At 42.1% G+C, this 23,602-nt stretch overlaps 1 protein-coding gene across 35 annotated transcripts in view; it reads left to right on the forward strand.

Moving 5' to 3' along the window:
• Positions 1-23,602, forward strand: part of KCNMA1 (potassium calcium-activated channel subfamily M alpha 1) — a 717,583-nt gene that overhangs the window by 661,934 nt on the left and 32,047 nt on the right. For 21 of the 35 annotated variants that reach the window (XM_032839333.1, XM_032839342.1, XM_032839358.1 and 18 more), the window contains 2 exons: positions 16,959-17,072; positions 21,814-21,944. In XM_032839333.1, coding sequence (XP_032695224.1) covers positions 16,959-17,072; positions 21,814-21,944 — 245 coding nt within the window. Of the gene's footprint in view, positions 1-16,958; positions 17,073-17,829; positions 17,911-21,813; positions 21,945-23,602 lie in introns of all 35 variants that reach the window. The other 14 variants (XM_032839077.1, XM_032839086.1, XM_032839104.1 and 11 more) reach the window with 1 other exon arrangement.

Raw genomic sequence — 23,602 nt, forward strand, 5'->3', positions numbered from 1 at the left:
GCTTTCCTGGCCATGCAAGAGGGACACTTCTCTTTGCAGCCGACTAGCCGATGGCACCGGAACGCCTGGGCAGGAAGAGTTCAGTGGATGGGTTTTGTCCCTCTAATTTAGGATGCTGAATTGAAAATGGGGCTGTCAGAGTGACGACACAGTCGTGTAGTGTCAGGGACCAGGTTTTAAATCCTCCTTGTGGCTGTCATGTGTTATTTGATTTTGGATAAACTCTGGTACGATTTCATTTCTTCATCTATGAAGTAAGGTTCGTTAAAGTGGCCCCACCTAAGTACCCTGGGGATCATGTGTGAACCTACAGAGGTGATGGCCGCAGAGGGGTTTTTGTAAAACAAGAACAGCTGTAGAAACAGGATTTGCTATCAGGTTGAACACTGGCATGTGAGGGCTCTAGAGCTAACAGCTTGGGTTTGAATGTGAGCTCTGCCACCTATGAGACCTCTCAGTGTCTCAGTTTCCTCTGCAAACACAAATTGCACCTGGCTCATCAGATTGCTCTGAAGAAAATAAGACATAGGGTTTTCTCTATTCCATCCAGTACCTTCACATGAGTCAGAGAAAGTCACTCCTAAGACACCTTACTTTCCTATATTGACAAATGTTCTAATGTGATTGTGTTTGAACAACACACTTGCCCATTAACTGCTATGAAAGGAACACTGTAATAAATATGAATATAAACCATATCCATGGATGAGTGGTGGCTACTTAGATGAGCCTTCACGACCACACGGGGCCTCCTGTATTTACCTCTGGGACATCTGGGATGACCACAGTGGTGCCTACTCAGAGGACTTTCACAACCACCCGTGACAATCTGAATGAATGGACACAAAGCTCTTAGTAACTGGGATGCAGTTCGAAATCAAGCAATGTTAGCTATTTTTTAAAAAATATTTATTTATTTGACAGAGATCACAAGTAGGCAGAGAGGCAGGCGGGGGTCGGGTGGGGGAGAAGCAGGCTCCCTGCTGAGCAGAGAGCCCCATGCGGGACCTGATCCCAGGACCCTGGGATCATGACCTGAGCCGAAGGCAGCAGCTTAACTCACTGAGCCACCCAGGTGCCCCAATGTTAGCTATTTTTGTTATTATGCTTGGATAGTTTTACTATGGTCTTTCATTCCAGCCCCCCAAAATAACAAATGGCAAGAGAGGGTTATCCATTTGTCCCTAGCGGCCAGAATAACTACTGATTCTGCTTGTCAGTAGATATGCACAGAAAACAAATAATGGTGGCAACCAAAACATCTCTGGGAGGTGGGCAGTCCGGGTGCAGTAGATTTACAGATGCTTACAGAGGAGCTGAAAAACAGGGGCAGATTGACAATGACCATGGGATTTTCCCTCCATGGATAGGCTAGTGTGGCCCCTCACAATGGAAGGTTCTCTGTGAAGCAGAGAGGCTTGGCCTCACACAGCTCACTGCCAGTATCCAGAGTTGGCACTGGCAGAGGATGGCCTGTGCTGCTCCAGCTAAGTGATAGTGATACCTGCCTTCCCTTCTTGGCCTCTTTTGTCCTTAAAAAAAATAAATAAATAAATAAATAAATATATATAAAATTATGTTGGGCCTCAGCCAGGAGACCAGGGGAACTTCTGGTTTTTAATCAGGGAAGGGGTCTTGGATCCTTTTAAGTACCTAAAATGATGGATCTTCTCTTTATTCTTTCCCTTACCTCCCCATAGTTGTATGCAGAAATATTTGCATACAGGTTCAATAAGTTTGCCTAGCCTGTAGGTTTTCCACTTTAGCTATGCGTGGTGATCAACCAGGGAACTTTTTTTTTTTTTTTAAAGATTTTATTTATTTATTTGACAAACAGAGATCACAAGTAGGCAGAGAGGCAGGCAGAGAGAGGATGGGAAGCAGGCTCCCTGCTGAGCAGAGAGCCCAATTCGGGGCTCAATCTCAGGACCGATCCCAGGACCCTGGGATCATGACCTAAGCAGAAGGCAGAGGTTTTAACCCACTGAGCCACCCAGGCACCCCAACCAGGGAACTTTTAAACTTCACCCAAGCCACGCCCCAGAGCAATTAAAGCTGACCCTGGGGATAGGATGCAGGCAACAGAGATTCCAAGGTGCAGTGCGAGTTGAGAAACACAGACCTAGCCTCTCCATCCTCGTCACTCAGGGTAACCATGTATGATTCTCACACGGGGCTGCTGATTCTGTAAGCTTCCATCTCCATGGACAGGGCCGCCTCCCAAGGCTGCCTGCAGGGAGGTTTGCAAAGCATGTCGTGGACATTATAAAAATGTGAGTTATGTGAGAAATGAATTTTGACTCATGAACTTCCAGGTGGTTTCCAGCTATGGGTGCACGGGAGAGGTCAAGGCAGGTGGGTGCCTAATCGGCAGAGAAGGAAATGGAGGAAGTTTGAAAATCAATCAAACCCTGGGTATAGCGACAAAGAAGGAATGTCATGGGTGAAGTTTCACACTTAATCTATAAACCTACTTTTAATAGGCCCCCAGGTGATTATAAATTCATGGTGGCTTTCTTTTTATTGAATTATATGAGGCTGTTCCACGTTTCTAAAGGAAGTCCAGGTGTGTCGTTCATTCATTTTTTATTTATTTATTTATTTGCATTTAGGATACTTTAGATTTTTAAAAAACCCTCTTTTTATGAGCATTAATTATATACCATGCAAGGAAGCAATTGCTTCTATGTTATGAAATATTAAATCAAAATGCTTCCTGTTCCCAGATGTCCCAGAGATAAATACAGCAGTATTTGAAGCCCCTCTTGGAGCTGTTTTGCCTGCAAATTTATTGTTTTGTCTCCATTTTCAGAAAGCCCTGTTTTCTGTGAAGTATAGCACTCTAGGTAGTTTTTAAGACGCAAAGTCCTCTGGAGTTGCCTGTGTCGGCAACAACTCTTATGTAGATGGCACACGAGGGATGGTGCAGTGATCGGCTCCTTTAAGATGACAAATGGGCAGGGAGTGTTATTGTCTTTGATTGCACGCCTTACATCATCTGTATATAGGAATAAAAGGGCCATACTTTATCTTTAGCCATTTTATAAATATTTAAGTCCTTATAGTTGCCTAAAGATATTAAAGCATATTTTACAGTAGTCGGAATATAAATATTATATATAGCGCGAGATACCAAAGTAGTTTAATGAATTCATAATTTTCTGTTCACATTTATTGGAATGTGTTTTATGTTCCAAAAGTTCCATTTAAAGAATAAGATACCATTCTGCTTCCTGACAACACACCGAGGTGTTGGCCAGCATTTCGGGTGGGGTCTAGGTTCCCGTGCCTGTGGAGGCTTTCATTAAGAAGCAGAAAGGCAGGAAGTCATGGCACTGGGATATATTTCCTCAATCTCTATATTTAAAAATATATATCAATAACTTTTTGAGTAAACAGTTCTGGGGCTTATTTAAATTACAAAGACTTCGAAAGAGAAAACTTTTTATAGCCCCTTTCCTCTATTTCAAGAAGATTAATTCAAAAAACCTAAGAGCAATAAAGATGTAGTTTGCAATTTTCCTGTCCTCCCACCCCACCCCCTTTTGAGAACCCTGTCTGCCAGTTTCCAGCCTGATATAGGGTATTGATTTGAGCAGTGACTTCCCAGTGCTTTCTGATCATGTCTCCCTAAGTTAAAGAGTTCCAGCGTGCTCCTTACTTTTCCTAAATGCAAGGGCGTGATAGGGAGAATATTACTGCATCTCTTTTCAATTTTCTAGTGAAATATAAAGACTTTCCTCTTTAATATTTCACAAAGTTTCTCTAGTTCCCAGTGGGAGTCCATGCTGGGTAATGTTTGCTAATTACCAACAACAAAACTAGACATACAACGCTGGTAAATTACCTGACCCTTTCCATTTTAATGAGACAACAAGGATTTCGCGAAGTGATGTTGTTTCACTGGTTAATGGTGTCAGCAATGTTGTAATTGTGGGTTGAGACACATTAGCTGAACAACCACATGTAGAAAGGGCTTTCTCTTGACAAGCCCTTTGGAGACTAGAACCGTATTATCATTAAGCCTTTGTCATTTGCATGCTGCTAATCACTTACTTTATTATCCCGAGTATCCATTGTCTTTCTTTAATTGCTCTTTAAATTAAAATTAAAAATAGTTCTAAAGCCCACAATGGCTGGGATAGCATCTTGATTATGAAGATAGCTTCAAGAAAATGGAACAACTGGTAACATATTGCTGGGATTATGAGAGAGTCCTACTGTTATGTACCATGCCTGCAGGCCCCACGGGCCTAATTGTGGCGGTTTCTCTTCCTTTTGCCCATACTGTTTGTTTAATAAATGGTTATTTATGGCCTTTTTGGCCATTATAGCAACTTTGGAGAAAGTACATCCTTCTCACTGGTTTGGGCCCTGCAATTTCATTCTCTGGGCAAAGATATAAAATACAATTGAAAGGCAGGATCTGTACTAGAGCCTCTGAAAAGAGATCGTCTTGCTTCTCCTTGCTAGTGTATTCTATGCAGGTTTTCTTTTAAAATCTGGGGTCATGGGAGAGACATAAACTTCAGAGCTGGAAAGGACCTTAGAGTTGTCCCCATTTTCCAGATGAAGACATTGAGGACCAGAGTGGTTGCAGTAACTCAAATAATTGTGGCGTTAAGAGATGAACCTGGATTGTCTTATTACTGAGTAGGCTTCTGATGGGAGGGTTGTGCCTCATGGGTGACTCCTGAAAGAGGATATGATGTCATGCCTAGAGTTGTGATATGCAAGCTGCATGGTTGCCAAGATACAGTGCATTTAGCTTGTGCCTCTTGTATGCATACATTTGTGTGTTTGTTGATAGAGACTGTGTGCTAGGATATTGGAAGAAAGGGCTTATGTCTTCTACTTCCTTAACAGGAAAATGACCCATGGATGACTCTGTGGTCATTCCTGAATATCCAGTGATTAACCCAGAGTTATCAGGGTTCCATGTCATATACGATGCTCCAGAATTAGGACAACAGGTTTTTTTGAGAACCAGAAGAGATTGGGCGTTGCCTTAACTGCCTCAAATGAATAGATGGGAAAACTGAGTTTGGATAAAGCACTGAGTCCTTCTAAGTTGTCATAGGGAGTTAAGGGTTGACCTGGTTTAAAACCCATGTCTTCGGGAGCCTGGGTGGCTCAGTGGGTTAAGCGTCTGCTTTCGGCTCAGGTCATGATCTCAGGGTCCTGGGATCGAGTCCCGCATCGGGTTCTCTGCTCAGCAGGGAGCCTGCTTCTCTCTCTCTCTCTCTCTCTCTCTCTCTCTGTCTGCCTCTCCATCTACGTGTGATCTCTCTCTGTAAAGTAAATAAAAATAAAATAAAATGTTTAAGAAAATAAATAAAATAAAACCCATGTCTTTTGATTCTCTGTCCATGTCTCTGACAGTATTACTAATCTGTTGTTGACATCATCATCGTCATCATTGTCACCATCATCATCAAATAGGTCAGTACTTAGGAAGTGCTTACTCTGTTCCTGGCACTGTTGTAAGCAGTTTGCCTGTATTATTTAACTTACCTAATCTTCCTGACCTATTACTCTCCCATTTTACATATGAAGAGACTGAGACACAGGATTTAAGAAAATTTCCCCAAATCACAAAACTAGAAACCAAACAAGGCAACACTCAAACTCAGGCAGTCTAGCTCCAGAATTCAAGTTTTTAAACCTCAGCGTTATGGTTCATCTCAGGTTGTGGTCAAGGGATATTGATTGTAGTGTAAACGACTTTTCCAAAATCAAATTAGCACCAATCAGTCTCTTCTTTAGTGAAGATTTGTGGGTATGGGCATACCTGATCCCAGTTATATACTCATCTGCCAGCAGAAACATATATTCAGGAAAGCCTTTAAAACTTAAAAGAAAAAATTTACAGTGCTTTCTGCTAAAGGACTATCAAATGTTTGGAACCTGGGCTGCTCTCTCAAGCCAGGCGTCCTGTCTCAAGAACCCTTCAGAGACAGCTGGTTGAAAGTTGTCGGGGATGGGATTCTGCTTTTCCTGAATTGCTTGGCAATGCCTTGGATCACTTGGCAAATCCATCTCTTACAGCTACTTAATTTTCTGTGCCCTTAAGATATGGATGTTTTAGTTTGCCTGGGATTTCATAGCTCTGGTTTTTGCTACACTGGCCATTGGTTCATATTAAACCAAACAACTGGGGCCCATTTGGCATTTGGTGTTTTAAAAAGTAAAAGGACATTTGAACTACATGACAAATGCTGGAAAACAAAGCCCATAGCACTGAGAACATAAAGAAACTGTTTATAATGTAAAGGTGGTTACATTTTCAGTCAATCTATCACTTTAATGAGCTCTTTGCATTTCTTTGATTAATGCTCACAAAAGGGGGAGAAAAAAAATTGATGTAATGGAAACGAAATGCTATAGTCTTGGCAGCACAGGGGAAGTTTCTGTGTGTTTTATTAGTATCCACTGCATATCACTGTCTTGCAATGTATATGTCTACCTTTTCCCTGGCATAGCATGCCTCTAGTTTACTGGAAATGTGATCCAGCATGAAAGAGGAGACCCCATATTAGCGGCAAAACAGCCTTTGACCTCTTGTGGTGGCAGTAAAAAGGGAGGGTCCATTACAGGAATTCTGATTAATAATAATAATAAAGAAAAAGGCTGGCGTAGTCCACGCCTTATTGAAACGAAGAAGCTAACAAGTATGGAGACCAAAAAGAAAAGGAAACATTAAAGACACTGAAAAAAACATTTAAACATTAGAATGTGGTAATTCATACATAATTTGTAGTAATTTATTTGTTCAGTTTAAAGTAATATAGAAAATGGAAAAAGTACAGAAAAAGATGTCTTTGTGAAATAACCAAACGTGAGAGAGAAGTTAGTCAAAGGCTTCCTGGAGTGGTGAAGGAGGGGCAGGAGCTGGGTTTGGAGGAAGAGAGGAAACTGCATTTCTGAAGTAGGTGAGCCTTGGGATGAGAATCAGTAGGTGGCACTCCTCTGTGTGGGATATCAGCTCTGATTGCTCCCCCTCCCCACCACGTGCCTAGTGCTCTTTAGAGCTGTATGAGCGTTCGGTGACCTTTCCTTTGAGTTTGAGTGGCCCTTAAAAAGTGGAGGTTGACATAGCAGAGACCTGGGAACCCTGAAGACTCACAGGGCAGAAGGAGAGGGAGAGAGAATCCCAAGCAGACTCCCCGCAGAGCGCAGAGCCCCGCAGTGAGCCTCAATCCCATGACCCTGAGATCATGACATGAGCTGAAACCAAGAGTTGGATGCTCAGTTGACGGAGCCTCCCAGGCACCCTGCGGACTCTCCTTTTAATGTGTAAACTTCATCTGGTTACTTCTATCCTAGAACCTTAGTTCCCCCCAACTTCTAAACCAAGTGGGATCTCAAAATAACGCTAAGGATCTTTAGAGCTCAACAGGGTACATCCACCCACCATATCTCAAGTCATAATGATCCCATGAGCTTTCAAGCTTTTTTTCTTTTATTAATTTATAATTTTGATCATTTTTTTTCTCATGGCACAAATAATATATATTCATTTTAGAAAATTTAGCAAGTACATATAAGCAAAAAGAAGAAAACACACATTCCCTATAATTTTACCCCTTGGACGTATTAGTGTTGATACCTTAGTCTTGTTTCTGTTAGATATATTTTCCCCTTCCAAAAGGGATCATATATTAGTATATAACCTGTGTTTTTCCATAAAATATTTTATCATGACCATTTTCTATGTTATTAAATATTTTTCTGCCTTATGTTTAGTGGGTTATACTTAACATAATCAATTTCCTAAAACAGAACATTCCTGTTGTTTTCAATTTAACATTGTTACTTAATAACTATGAATGAAGACTGTTGTAACCAAATCTTTAATATAAGGAAATTATGGCCATACATGTATTTTTAGAAGTGAAATCGCTTAGGCCAAAGGGCACATAAAATATTAAGTCATTTGATTTGTATCGCCAAAGTTTGTCTTATTTTTAAGTTGTAAGATGAATGCAGAGGGGATTAAAAAAAAAAACAATTGACAAGTTGTGAGAATTCACTATGACACCATGAGCTCTGGGGCAAATGAAGACATTAGACCAGATGAATACTAGATTTCTTTCCAAATCTGTGTTTTTAGTTGTGTTTGAGTTCTGAGTAATTTTGTCCTTCCTTCCCTCTTTCTTTCCTTCCTTCCTTTCTTTCTTCCTTCCTTCCTGACTTCCTAACAACATCCTAACTTCCTTCCCTCCTTCTTAACTTCCTTCCTTCCTTCTTTCTTTTGAGAGATAGGTATAGGGACAGTCATCTCTTCAGGCTTATTTTAAGGAAAGACATTGCCTGCTTAATGAAACTTAATGAGCAAACAGCTATAGAGAACTTTGGTTTGTTGGTTTGTTAATTGATTTTGCTTTGGTTGGATTCAGACCCAAAACACAAATTCTAAAAAAAAAAAAAAAAAAAATAGGTACATTACACAATGGTAGAGTCAATTTCCCGAGGTATTCATCAAATATGGTATCTAGCAAAAAGTACCATCAAACAATATTAATGTTACTTATTGTAAATAGAAGAAATAGAGGTTACACTGACCCAGGTTTTGTGCCTAGTCAATGGAAGTGAAAGGACAGTTTAAATGAAGATACAGTTATTTCTTTTAATATAAAATCAGACATACATGAGCTATTTCACCAAGCAAACTGATTTTCTGTCTGGAACATTTTGGTAGTAAGAGATAGATGTTCAACTCAAAAAGGCTTAAAGAAAAAGGGAATCATAGAACTGAGGTGCCTGTGGCATCAGAGCTCTGTCCTGTTCTCTTCACCCATTGATGATGGGCTAACTGGTCACCCGCATCCCCATACTTACCTCCTTCTGGCTTTGCAACCACAGCAAAAACCCATAGTCTTTTACACCAAGTCCTGGGGAGAGCACAGGTTGGCCCCAGCTTGGGGGACAGGTTCATCTTAAACCAGCCGAGGATATTGGGGGACCATCTTGCTGACCTTGTGAAGTCATACTGTCTGTCTTCATGTTGTCACTCCTGTGGCCAGGGTGGGGACAATGTTGCCCTCCACCTCGCCCCACCCATTATGGAATGGGTTCCTTGTGTGGAGAAGGACTTGGAGGGAAGCAAAGAATCAGCTATCCTGGTTCTGCCAACTGGTTCCGTGACCTTGAGTACAGTAACTTCTTAGCTCTAAGCCTCAGTTTCTTCATCTGTGAAATGGAGAGATTGATTAGAGGATTTCCAAAGCTCTTGGGTCTCCAACATAGAGTGATTGGTAAAGAGGCCAAGGAGACCCAAAGGTATGGTTTAAGTTTCTCAGAATTGTCTCTTCATGTGGTTTCTAAGTTCTGTTTTTAGGATCAGGCTTGGAGCAGTTATCAACTCCAAGCACATGAGCTATTTGGTCGAAATTGGCAGAGATATTCCCCGCCACCCCCCACCCCCACCCCAGATCCGCAAACTTTGTCCTCCAGTGCCCTGTCTTGGGCTAGCACACCTCAGGCTCCTAAACAGAAAGCAGTGGGGCGGAGTACCGCTTGGACAGTCTCTGAAGATGCTGCCTTGGTAGATTATCATTTTTTTATTGACTCAACACTGGTCAGCTGCCTGGCCTTCATGACTCTGGGACTCCAACTTTGTAGGAGGTCCCAAAAACTACTATGAAAAAAATATTACTAGGTTCAGCTAAGATTTTTCCTTGACTGGGTTGCTCTTGCAGACTCTTCCAAAAATCTGTCTTCCAAATCAAGACTCTGCATGTGGATGGTCCCCTTACAAGTTAGGCAGCAAAAGCGGTCATGTTGCTCTAAACGGAATTTTCTTGACTTCAGCTGCTGAAGAATTTGTTGGAATACATACTGCAAAATGACTACTGTGGCTATTACTATACTTGCTCAGGGGAGCTATTCAAATGCCTCATTTATTGGAGCTTAATAGATTAAAAGTCCAAATTGAGTCTCATGATATAAGCCTAATCAAGCTCTAATCTGCATAATTTTCCCATAAGCAGCAATGGGAAATTTGGATAATTTATGTTTCAGTGGTTGCCAATCATGTGTTAAATAGCATTGTTGCATTTCCTTATCAAAATATTTTTATTGATCTTCACTTCATCTGACATTTCACTTTGGGATTTTTTTTTTTTCCTGGCATTAACAGGAAATTTAATTCATCTCATAGATGATGTAATATGAGATGTTTCTCTTGATTTTAACATGTCTTTATAGATCATTTTTAACGGTGATTTTTTCCTTTTACAACTTCATATTGAATACCTGTCTCAGCAAAGCTAGATGACTTGGCCTAATTTATTTCCCTAGTTTAACGTAGCATATGGATTTCTAACCATCATTTATATGCACACAATAAAAGATAATTTGGCCCACCATTTGAACCAATTCCTTTATGTTAAATCTATGGGGGTGGGAGAGGCACTTACCTTCACTTCTCCATCTATTCTAGGGGAGGTGATTGATAAGAATTTCCATCTCTCTCTCTCCCTGGAAAAGCATGGGGATTTAACCAGGGAAGATTTAGAAAGTACTTTGTGTTTTCCCCAATGGAAAAGTACCGTAATAAAGCATTTATTATATGTGCCGAGTTGTGCATGCTATCGTACCAAAGCAAGTTAAGTGTAACTACAATGGGTCCCAGTTGTTATCTGCTATTGTTTAAAAGTGAAAACCACAAAAGAGTACGATTGGCTCAGGGTGCCTGGTTGGCTCCGTCGGTTAAGTGTTCAACTCTTGATACCAACTCAGGTCTTGATCTCAGGGTTGTGAGGTCAAGCCCTGTGACTTAACAACAAAAACGTGAGATTGGCTCAGGCCTCCAAATTGCCCACCTGGGTCAGCCCTCGAGAAGGAGGGAGCAGCGCACACAGGGGGAATGGCAGCATGGACATGGCTATCCACGGGCTCCAATGTCAGCCTGCCTGGTCAACTCCCAGATCTGCCTTTTACCAACTGGTTGTGCTTGAGGAAGTTCTTTGACTGTTCTGAATCTTATTTTCCTTATCTACCACATGGGGATGTTAACAGTGCCCATCCTCATGGAGTTGTTCAGAGGGATAAATGAGGTGGCTCATGAAAAGCCCTTAGTTCAGTTTTAACACATAATAGAAGACATAGCTTGGTGGTTTAGAGGAGACCTGGGGTCAATTTACCGAGGTTCAGCTAATTAGATCTGCTAATTTCAAGGTGTGCACCACGGGGCCGGTTACTTACCTTCCTTGTGTTTCGGTTTCCTCACCAGCAAAATAGTTGTATCTACATAGGATGGCTCTGAGAACTATAGTTACTACACGAACAGAGTTCAGTATATAGTAAGCACTCAAGAAGGGCTGGTGAATTTTTTTCATGAAGTTCTATTTACACCTATCTTCTTAACTCCTAATGATCATAATCAGTCTGGTTTTAGAACACTCTTGCCTTTGTTTTGACTTCCCTATAGACAGTGATGTTGAGCCTCGTTTTCTAATGCACTCCTCTCTGCATTACCCTGGAACCCAACCCAAGTCTAGAAGTCTAGCCATTCCTGATGGTGTACATCTTGTCTGAGCCACTGCCTTTTTTTTTTTTTCCTACAACCACATGGTGCCTTGTGGATGCTGCACACAGATGCCCAAAACAACTAATAAAAAAACAAAACCTTGGTGATCTCCTTTGTATCTCCTTCTATCTCTTCTCCTTGAACTTCTTGGGATGGTCCCAGTGTTTGTTAATTCTTTAACTTTGTAACTGAAATGGCCTTGTCTCATTTAACTAAAGGTCACTTAAGTTACTTAAAGTAACCTCTGTTGTGGGGGCTGAGTGCTACCAGTTCCTGGGAATAACCCATATCATGAAAAGAACACCAGACACTGCTGATTTTGTTCACCTGAACCCACCAGTGGCACATACAGTTAGGAACGCAAATGCTGGAAAAGAAACTAGAGAGTAGTAAAAACCATTTTAGGAGTCTTGGAACTCAAGAAGGAAGTTTTATATTCCTAAATAATTAGAGTAGGGGGATAGTAGGTCTGAAAAAAGAAGGCTCCAGAGAGATTCTACCATTGCTATAAGGAATTAAGAGGCTTTCTTAGTCTTTCTCAACAACTGGCCCCTGTTTTCAGTGTACCTAAAGAAAATCCTAACCATCTCCCTACACAAAAATCTTTCAAAATTTTTGAGTTACTGTATTACATCCTTAGATATTTTGAAATTCATTTTTATCACTGAAGTGATATAATTATTCCTACAAAAATGGATTCACACTGCTCATTGCCTTACCATTAATTTTGTAGGGTTTTCTCTACACGAAAATTAAAAAAAAAAAAAGCCAGAATCTTTCTCGATTCTTTATCCATAGGGAAGAAGTGGTGATGGGTGCTATACTTTTCCACAAATACTTACTGTGTGCCTAGCGAAGTATTATCTCCAGTAGTCGAATTTTTGAGTACTTGCTTTATACCAGGCATTATACTAAATGTTTTGAATACAGTATTTCATTTTATCCTTACAATTGCCCTACATATGAAATACTTCCAGTTTATAGACAAAGAAACAGAGGCTTACGGAGTCAGAGCTATGCTCATAGTTATGTAGCTCAGAAGTAAATGAATCAAATTTTGAACCCAAGACATCTGACTTCAAAGGTCATACTTCTAACAATTCCACTCCATTTCTTCTCTATGGGCAGGCATTCCAAAGACAATCTAGGAAGTTTAAGAAAATAGAAAACTCAGTCTCTGGCCTGAAGTTCTCATATAGCATGCTGAGTGCGCATGCTTAGGAGGGGGCGTGTTGGGTCCATTTATGGCTAATGCCTAAAGAATGGAAAGGAAACATAAGCACCTCTCATCTGCCCCAAAGGATTGGAATGGGGAGGGGCTTTCCCTTTAATGAGATCAAGTCATCTTTGGAAGTCATTTTTAGCTCCAAACTTGCCTCCTCTGGCCATGCTCAACAGAGAGAACGGGGATATAGCTAAAGAATCAGGAGGCCATCTCCGAAGAGTGATTGAACTTGGATCTTTTCCTGATTAAGAACTTCTCATCCTATCTCTCAGACGCCAACATGCTTAGTCCTCTCTCTTGGCAAAATAAGTGTTTGTTTCTGAAATTAATTTCTCAAGTGTTAGTTTAACTACTGAAAGGAGAGTTTGCTCATTTCACCATTGTCCAGTTGTAGATTATGATCCCTGGAGTATATTTTATGGGCCCGTGCTCTCTCATGTGGAACTGGAGTGATGTTTTATGTAGAGAGACGTAAAGTTCAACCAAAGATGTGTCCATGCAGCAAACAATGATGGGGTGGGGAGGAAGACAACTGGACACAATTTAGAGCTGCCCCTTTATCAACGGCTGCTATGACGAATGGGGTAGATGCCATCAAAGGCCAGAGTGCCTCCTCTCTTCCAGAGGAAGGTACCTGAATTTCTCTTCTCTCCAAGGCCATTTAGGGAATCTGGGTCAGCCCTGTCATTTCAAACCACAGGTTTTCCATATTAGGACCTCTAAGAAAACAATGTTGATGAATTCTGTTTATCTTTCACACAACTCTACGGGAGGGGGAGGGAAAAAAAAGGTGAAATCTATTTCTTTTGTCTCTGCTTTTTGCTGTGAACAATAAGTAGCTAGAAAAGGAGCAAAAGAGAAAGACCTTATCATTGCTGAAGTTTTCTTGCCAACAAAAGCCCCCTGTTCTTGGGGTCATGCATAGGAAAGAGAAGGAACTTTTAATGGAGAGATGTCTTGGACACCCACCATAGTTTGTCAGTTGCAGATGCTAATGGAGCCAGGCTTGGCGACTGAAGGGGAAAATGGAATATGAAAGCAAAATGAAATATGCCTATGAGGCAAGCATGTCATTTCTAAATGAAGGTTTCATGCAAAGGAGTTGAGTCTTTTCACAGCTGAAAATGGAATCTTTAAATAAGATAAAATAGCAGGATGCTGTGGCTTGTTGCAGGTTCCGTAATGAAATACAGTTTTCCTAATACCGTGTGACCTGCATTTCTCCCTGTTTTATGGGTGCTGTTCCTTGACGTACAAACCCGTATTTTCTCAAGTCAGCATTTGATGATGGATGTCAAAATACAGGCCATGTATTATGCATATAGCATTACCGATTTAAGGTGTTTACTTGTCAAGTTGAAGAAATTCAAAAACGTCACATCACCAAATCTGCACAGCTGTCACTTGTAGTTTTTCATGCTTTTGAGTGAAACTTCTGATGGAAACAGTTTAGTTTTCCCCTTCACTATTCTGGGGAAGAAAACAGCTAGCATTTAAAATGCATGTTTTTGGTTATGTGGTTGGCTGAAAGATACACATTCCAAAGTTTGGAAAGATGGACATTATACTGTCACTCGACATTACTTACCCTGTGCACAGTATACCCACATAAAGAGTAAAATTAAGTGCAATCAGGGAACAAACGATAAATGATACTTTTCTTTCTGAAAGTATGGCATTCAATAGTATGAAATTTATACACAGGACAGCAGGAAATAGGGATACCCTTTTATATTGTGCTGGCATTTCATGCATTATGCACCTCGAAAACAACAGGCAATTACGGAGCACCTGTCATTTCAGTCCAGATAGACGGAGCTTCACATGAACTGTAAACCAGAATCAGCCCACCACTGCCACAATACTGGAGACCAAGTCAGGGATCTGGCCACACGGCCTATTTGGAAGAGACCTTGGAAACTTAGTAAGTGACTTTGTATCTGCAAATCTTTAATTCACTGGTAAGCCCACCTAGCCAATCCCCCAAGGACAAAGAAGGGAAACCAAAGGGAATGTGAACATCTGTCTGCCTGTCCTCTAAGGTTAGGAGCAAATTGGGTCTTACAGCCAGCACAGAGTTGATGGTAGCATTTGCCACAGGCACCCCTGGATAAAATTAATTTTTGCCAAATGAATATATGGGGTTAAATAAATGTCTCATGTTTATAGGTCTCTATGCACATGCTTAAAGAGGCATCCGCTCAGCCTCGAAGTCGTGGTTGGGCCAAGCTCATTTTAACATGTCCTTGGGATTTGGGTCTGAGAAGCCCAAATGGCAAAAGTCAGAAACCAAGTAGGTTACTAAACAATGTCCTGTGCCTGCATTTACTGTATGAGGTCTGTGTTTGGCACGTCGGGGAGTTCTGGGACCTGCGACAAACCAGGGGAGTGGTAGTCAGAATGAATTCCGCTGCAGAGGAAAAGAAAAAGAAAACTCTTCATTTGGGCTCACGCAAAAGGAAAAATATATACAGTTGACCCTTGAACAATGGAGAGTTGAGGGGCACCAGCCCCCACCCGCCCCATACAGTTGAAAATACATGCATAACTCGAGTCCCCAGAACTTAACTATTAAGAGCTTACTGGTGAGTGGAGCCCTACTGGTAAACATAGACAGTCAAGGAACCTACATTTGGTATGTTGTGTGTATTATATCCTATATTCTTACAATGAAGTAAGCTAGAGAGAAGAAAATGTTATTTAGAAAGTCATAAGGAAATTACATTTATAGGGATACATTATATTTATTAAAAAGAATTCACATATAAGTGGATCCACATAGCTCAATCCTGTGTTGTGGAAGAATCAATTACATACATATAAAACTCTGTGTGTGTGTGTGTGTGTGTGTGTGTGTGTACAAAACCAACGTATCCTGCCTCAGGATTTTTTTTTTTTTTTTGGGGTTCCTGCCTCAGGATTCTTTATGATAAAAAAATTATATGTATATATACATATAATTATATATAAAATATGCACATGATCTCATTATCATAGTATATATTATAATCTCATTTATATATACTGTATGTAAAGTCTCATGTAGTATGAAATACTGAAGTCAGTTGGTTTTGGCTCTAAGGTTAGCTAATTCAGTAACTCAATGATAGTTCTATTTTATTATTTATTTATTTATTTTGCAAGAGAGTGAGAGAGTAGGGGAGGGGCAGAGGGAGAGAGAGAGAATCCCAAGCAGACTCCATGCCCAGCTCAATGCAGGGCTCAGTCCCATGACACGGAGATCATGACCCGAGCTGAAAACAAGAGCCGATGCTCAACTGCTTGAGCCACCCAGACACTACCTCAAGGAGTTATTTCTGTCGTTAAGTCTTTCCATCATTCATTCAGCCAGTCTCATTAAGCTGGCTTTGTCTTCAGCTGATGCCCATCCCAGTTGCAAGATGGCTGCCATGGTTCCAGGCACCACAGGTACAACAGCAACGTCCAGTGAATTAAAAGAACATCTCTTAAGAGAATGTCTTCCTGCGTGTTCTTTTTAAGAGTAAGCAAACACTTCCTAAAAGCCCCCAAGCAAATTTCTTCCCACTTCCCTTTGACCAGAATCTGTCAAGATCTCTGACTTGAGTCACTCACTGGCGAGAGAATAATCGGTTAGTTTATGGTAATAGTCAGGATAGGTTAGGTTATGCTGTGATAACAACACCATGATCCCCAGTGTCTTCGAGCAACACAGATCACCTCTTTACTCACTCAGAATGCTTTGTGGTTTGGGTTGTTGTCCAGAGCTGCTGCCCAGTCTTCGTCTCCATAGTAACCCAAGTTCCCATGGTTGCCACAGTCTGGGACTGGGGGCAGAAAGTCAAATGTTTGTACCAGAAGCAATGGTATACACTGTTCTGTTCACTTATCATGGCCCAAAGCATTTCCTGTGTCACATGGAGGCACAGAGGTACAATCTTATCTGCCTGGAAGGTGAGGGGAACAAAAATCTGTGAGCAAGATCAGTAATTGGTGTAGAGACTCATTTTTAGGGAGCTATCAAGACAGGTTAGAATTATTTATAATGGCCTCCTACTTTGTACTTCACAAAAGCAACACACAAGAGTATATTCCGTGAGTGCGAATTGTTGATCTGTAAATAATGCATAAACTATTTTTATTGTATATGTATATTATTCATAGTATTCCCAAGCTTTCCATGCCGCTGACTTTTCTCCCTCTCTCTTTCTTTTCTACTAGGGTTCACACCTCCAGGAATGGACAGATCCTCTCCAGATAACAGCCCAGTGCACGGGATGTTACGTCAACCATCTATAACGACTGGGGTCAACATCCCCATCATTACTGAACTAGGTAGGAGTGAATCTCAGCTTTGGGCAGATTTTGTTGTCCTCTCTTCCAGCCACATAGGGTATGCGGGTGGCCTGTTTCTTAGCTCCTTCAGCATAGAGGGCTTTAGTAGGGTTTGTTTTGGGGGAGGTGGAGAGAGGTATGGGTAACAATATGACAATACCAAAAGGAAAACTGATCTATCTTTCCTCCGCGATGAATAGACAGTTTCCTTCATGCTGGTCACTGTTCTCAACGAAGCTTGAGATGATGGATTTGGGATTGGGGCATAAATTAGGGAAGGGGGAGGAAAGGAGGAAAGGCATAATCCATGGACTCTTTCTGGTGATTTTCATTGGAAGCACCCCAGACAGCTCCTGCAATCAGAGCCCTTCACTGAGGTACAAAGCCTCAGGTCTAAGCCAGACCCATTCTGAGAACTGGGTGGAAGCAATGGGCATTTAATCTATCCTAGCTGAACTTCTCAACTAAAGGCCATTGTCCGTGAATGCCACTCTGGCCTGAAATATCATGGAGCTTGGATGGCCATGATCACGGGCCAGTGGAATGCAACTTTTAATCCTGAAGTGGCATTCCCTCCTACCATCTGTGAATTTGCAAAGCTGCTGAGTGGTGCCTTCCCCCCACCAAGACTACTAACCACCTATGGCGCTGGGTCCCCTTACGTTACAATGTGTCCTCTGTTACTCCCTCACACTCTTCTTTTTCTGTACTTTCCTCCACTCCCTTTCCCCAACCCTTAAATGCTGTATCCAATTAGCTAAACCTGGCAAGTTGCCTTTGGTATCAGTCAATCAGGAAAAAAACAGTGGGACGCACATTCTAATGATAACCGAACTGGGTAAGAAGCACTGTTTTCCTTCACATCAGTATCTCCTTTTGTTCTGTTGTTGGTGTTTCCAACTCTCATCGGCTTGTTTTTTCTTTCATGGGCTGTAACAGAAAGACTACCCCATGGCACTGCTTTGACTGTGTTTTATTTGTGGCTCTGGTTGGAATCGACTGTCTTGTTCTGGCCTTCTTAATGATTTTTTTCCCCACACAGCATCAGTAAAGCTTTGATCACACCCATCTGACCTGGCAGCTGTTTCCAAAGCATCTTTGCTCTAATTCATTTTCTTTGGCCTGGGCCTTCCCCCACCCCTTCCATGTGTCCCCCTGCTCTCCCACCTTCTCCCTTATAGTCCTCTTCCAACAAGCTGTCAGTTTGACTGACATGTCTTCACAGCTCTCAGAGAAGTCAAAGGAGAAATATAAAAATTTTAAGATAAGAAACCTAAGACGGAGCCTTCCCTCCAGCTGTTTATTTTCCTTTATTCTGACTTTATTTGCCTTTTTTTTTTTCCCCCTATGAGGCCTTTTCTCAGAAGCTCTGGTCCTGAAGCCATAAAAGCAGTCAGTTCCTAGGGGACATTTCCTTACGAAAGCTAGATTTCAAGAAGGGTGCCAAGGACAAAGGGTTAGTGGCCACTGAGGCCCAGCCCTGCCCTGTGGCCCCTACCTGGCTGGTCCATAACCTCCCAGAGATTCAGAGTGGACTCACCAGGAAGATGAAGGGTCCTGGTCATGACTACATCTGTCAGGCCCTTCACGATTCCCTGTGACTTGGTTAATAACTCTGTAAAAGGCGCCCATCAGCAGCAGGTCTCAGAACTGGGGATTGATCTTCTAAATAGAGACAGTGGAAGTGCTGTTCTGTAGAGGGGTAGATGGGGAGGTGGGGAGCACCTGCCTTCCAATGACTCACAGATGAAATGAACATGCCATTCTCTTGGCCCCCAAATATATTTCAAAATAAGAGAGCAGGCTTTTAACACAGTCATCTTGCTTGTGAGGTGTCTGGAAACTAAGGAATAAATTGTCCGCCATTCAGCACTGCATTATTGTAGACGGAGCTATTTATCAGGACAAATTCACTCAGGTCAAGGAGTGTCGCACTATTTTCTGTTTCCAGCAGCAGGAGAGGTATCTTTTTCATGTTTAGAGAAGTTGGCTAAAAGCCTAGGTTTCTGGATTGCTCTTCTCAGGACCTAAGAGTTGTGAGAGGCCAGGGAGCTCGTGCAGCCCAGACCGCTGGTTGGAAAATTCATCCAGATATCTCCTTCTCAGAAACCTGCAGCTGCATTTCAAAATCACGACTGCCAGGGATTTCTTTTTCTGTTTTGAGTTCGTGTGCTACCAACTAACTAGGATATCTCGATTTGTGATTAGGAGAAGAGAAAAGAGAAGGCTTGGGGCCCCAAATCTGAGGCAACAATGCAGGCATTCAGTTAGCATAACTGACTCTCCCATAGCCTTCATCCCTCCCCAGATTTCTTCTCTGAGTTCAGAAAACCTTCCCTGTGTTCACACCGCCCTTACCGCCTGCACTAAGCTCTATTTTCCTGGTGGTCATACCACCTTTAGCAAGCATACCATCATTGTCTGACCACCTCACTTCCCCATACCCCACCAATATTTACTATTTACCTACATGTTCTGAATGTGGTCTGCATCACACCAAACCAGTCAAATGCCTTTTAAAAAGCATAGAGGGAAGCCAGGTTTTTAAAAACTGTGTAGTATATTCTAGTCTTCATCCACCTGGAGAGTTTCAGTAGATGATAGTGGGCCAGAAGCTTCTAGACGTTCCACAAGAAGGACATTTGTTAAAGCTACTTAACCTGGTTTCCAGTCCTCTATGACCATAAAACATTTTGGGTGGCGGGGGGGGGGTAGTTTTAAAAATCACCTGTTAGCACCACATAATTACTGTTCTGTGAAGTAGGCTTTGGGTAACACTGATTTCCCTCTGAGACGCTCCCAGAACTAGGCCCAGGATTTTCATGGAATCCTGGTTCCTGCATCCCAGTGACCGAGATACCTGGCTCGCTGACAATCTAGTCACCTCTCCCTTCCAGTGACCACTTCCCCTCCAAGTACACTACCAGCCCTTCCACATGCTCTTGAAAAGAGAGAACAGACCCTACCTCTTTCAGAGTGTCGATACACACACCATCCTTGGCTGTCCCAAGTAATTAAAACCATGCTCCTCTGCATATTGTCCAGAGTTTACATTTTCTGATTCACCAAGTGGTAAATGGAGGGAGGAGAGGAAAAGCTACCATTTGACTCTATAGGATCCCTGAGCAAGGCCTTACTTGCTTCTGAGAGAGGCGGAGGGAAGCTGGGAATTTTCCAAACATAGTAGAGTAGACAGAGCATTTAATCAGAAAGGCAATCTTGAGATAAACTAATGCTTATCAAGGTCCTGGGCCAGGCTCACCAAGTACAATCTCCTAGGAGCCTCCTGACAGTCTCATGAGTGCTGCTAGTATTTCTCCCACTTTACAGAGAGAGAAAACTAAGGTCCAGAATGATAAAATGCATCACTTGTACAGAGTCAGTACAGAGGCTGGATTTAAAGCTTACTTGTCTGATCCTGCATTTTGTACTTTTACCCACCAGCCTGTAATTCAAGTGTTGCTGAGCAAAGATGTTCCCCCATTAAAATTTTTCTCTAGGGAAACAAGATGGTGTCGTTTAAAACTAATTCCATGCCTAGCCTGATATCCTATTATCATTTATTCTGCCTTATACAATAAACAAGCAAAGGTTGAAAAAAAAAAAACCAAACTTATCCAAAAAGTTATGCTCAGGAAATAAAAAATTAAAACAATAACTCTAGGAAAGAGAATTCACTACTGATACATTTAGAAAGGAATCAGAAGAAGGAAACCTCATCCGTTCTTTTCCTAAAAGTGCCATAATTATCCAGAAATCACAAGTGCTCATCTCCTCCCCCACCACACACTTTCTTCCCTATTACTTGCTCTGCAAAACTGATAATTTCTGAAGCCAAGATGGGAATGGAAATTAATTTGTCATTTAATTTTTAATAAGTTAAAGACATCTAGTGACACAGCCAATCAGTCTGCACGTGCCTGCTGGAGGAGTCCTTGAGGAATCCTCAGATGGAAATGAACTACAGCATCAAATGCTGCTTCTCCTAGAGCTGCAGCATCTAAAAGATTGAACTGTGTAGAAGGGGAAAGGGAGAACGTGGGCGTCCCCATGCAGCTCGGAATGCACAGCAAGTCCTTGTCAGCAAGCAGCCAGAGACAGCCAGGGATCCGTCCCAGCTGGAGTCACTGTTCTGTCCAACAGGGCCTGTCGGCGTGGGCCTGGATTCAGGGCTAGGGACACCTGACCCTCCCTGGGCCAACCCCGGGCAGGCTGTAGGTCCTGCCTGCAGGTGAATTCCTTGCTTTTTGCCTTTGCTGTGCTCCTAGTCTACTGCTCTTTGGTCTCGATAAGTTGCTTTCTTTTCCTGTGGCTAAACTTAGCATCCCAGCATGGCTACTCATGGCTACTCATCCTTGAAATACATCCATCTCTCAAAGGACCTGGTGACCAAAAAACACCTCAGGGTGTTTTTCGGTCACGATTCTAAAACTATACCAAAGGACTGACCAGCACTGTTCAGCCATTCTCCGGTGGTCTGCTGTGGAGCAAGGCTGCTTGAACTCACTGGCTCTCCAGGCCTGGGAAGTTTGAACAATCACATAGGAGCAGTCCATTGAGTCCACCGGCTCCCACCCCAAGATTCATCGACAGCTTCTCCCATGCTTTTCTCTCCTTTCCAGTGACTTCAGTGTTGTTAAATCAGTAGCCTGCTCTTTTCCTGGCTTCAGTGTGTGTGTGTGTGTGTGTGTGTGTGTGTGTGTGGTCTTTTGAGCTAATTCTCATTTCACACTTTTTCTAGTGAACGATACTAACGTTCAGTTTTTGGACCAAGACGATGATGATGACCCCGACACAGAACTGTACCTCACGCAGCCGTTTGCATGTGGGACAGCATTTGCAGTCAGCGTCCTGGACTCGCTCATGAGTGCGGTGAGTGGGTGTGGGATATGGGAGAGGATCACCTCCAGCCTCCAATGTCAACAGCCTGGGACTAGAGCTGGAGCTCCAGGGGAGAGCATGACCACACAAAGTGATGGTGATCTAGAAGGGCATACCAACATTTGCTAGACCATTGTAGAGATAAACGTTTGATTATGAATTCTTGGAAGTGTGAGGAAGATAAGAAGGGAGATTTTGTGGGGAAGAGAACACCCCCCCCCACCCACAGAAGGAAAGCAAATGCAAAGTCCTAGTGGTGAAGGAAGCTGACAATTTAAGGAAGCCAAAGAAAGCCTTTGTAGCTGGGCCACAGTGAGAGAGGGAGAGGAGAGGATGAGGCAAGTTTGGACCTATAAGACCAAGAAACCCATTTTCATGGCTTTGGCTTTTTTCTTAAGATCAATGAGGAGGCCCTGAAAGATGATTTTAAGCTGGCAAGTCAGTGTGATCAGGTTTATGTTTTAAGAGGATTGTCTTGGCTGGTGTGTGGAGGATGGCTCTGGAGGCAAGATGGCGGCAGGAAATCGGAATATGGGACTATCAAAGTTTGGATGAGGATAGAGCTGGCAGAGCTGGAGGGAGATGGGTACTCGAGTGGTTTTGGTCAGGAAGATTGACAGGGCTTGAGGATAGGTTGAATATGGGCAGAGGATGGAACAGGATGAAGTGTCAAGGGTGACTCCTAGGTCATTGCTGGTCATTGAGATGCAAGCCCTGGGAGAGGACGATGCATGAGAGTCAGGCCTGGCCAGTTCCCTGCTGCAGGGAAGGAATGAAGTAGTAGCAAATACAGGAGGGTAGGCTGGCTGAGGGATCAAAAGCATCACTGGCTTCTTTTATAAATTGATATGCACCAAATAAGGCATTGTTTTTTCACTTTTGAGACCAAAAACAACTAACAATTAAAAAGTAGGCTCCAGTTTGTGGAGCTCTCTTGAACTGCAAAAGGCAAAAGCAGACACTAGGATGGGTTATAAGTGGGGATTGTGAAGTGTTCCCACTGAGTGTCTTGATTTATTATAGAGAAAAGCCTCTTTATTTTGGAATTCTCAAATTCGCAATTTATGAAAATACAGACATAAGCTGGATAAAAACGGACCTTTGAGGAATCCATGAAAAAGAGTTTTATTGAACACATTAAAACCATAAACATAGCTCAGAGAGTTTTTATACACATACATTTCTTAAAGTGCTTAAGAAGGCATTCTCCTGAATGTGTTAAACAACCGATATGCTAATTATGCATTATTCTTCTCTATTCATTAAAGCTAATCCCAGAAGAACCTCTATTTGAGGAAAGAAAAAAAACATAAAGCTTTTTAAGACTAATTTAGGTTATTCTATATTCCTGAATGTGGTCCAACTGCAAGCATATCTTATTTTAAAAATTAGAATTATAGATCTAGAAATAATTATGAAACAATATTCATCTGAATTAAGGCTAACTAGGCATCATGCCAGACCTTCGCTTTCCAAAGCCAAGAAGGAGAGAAAAAGGATCAGTAGAGAAGGCACTCTTAGTTTCCCAGGACTTGTGATTTCTTTCTGATGGCCCAGTGGTTCTGGGCCTAACCTCTCTATCTGCTAGTGATGTTGGGCTCAGTCTGGGCAAACTCCTTAAGCAAGCCAGAAGGAATGATGAAAGCTAC

Source organism: Lontra canadensis, unplaced genomic scaffold (genome assembly GCF_010015895.1).
Source record: "Lontra canadensis isolate GAN:19392208 unplaced genomic scaffold, GSC_riverotter_1.0 scaffold3, whole genome shotgun sequence".
Lineage (NCBI taxonomy): Eukaryota > Metazoa > Chordata > Mammalia > Carnivora > Mustelidae > Lontra > Lontra canadensis.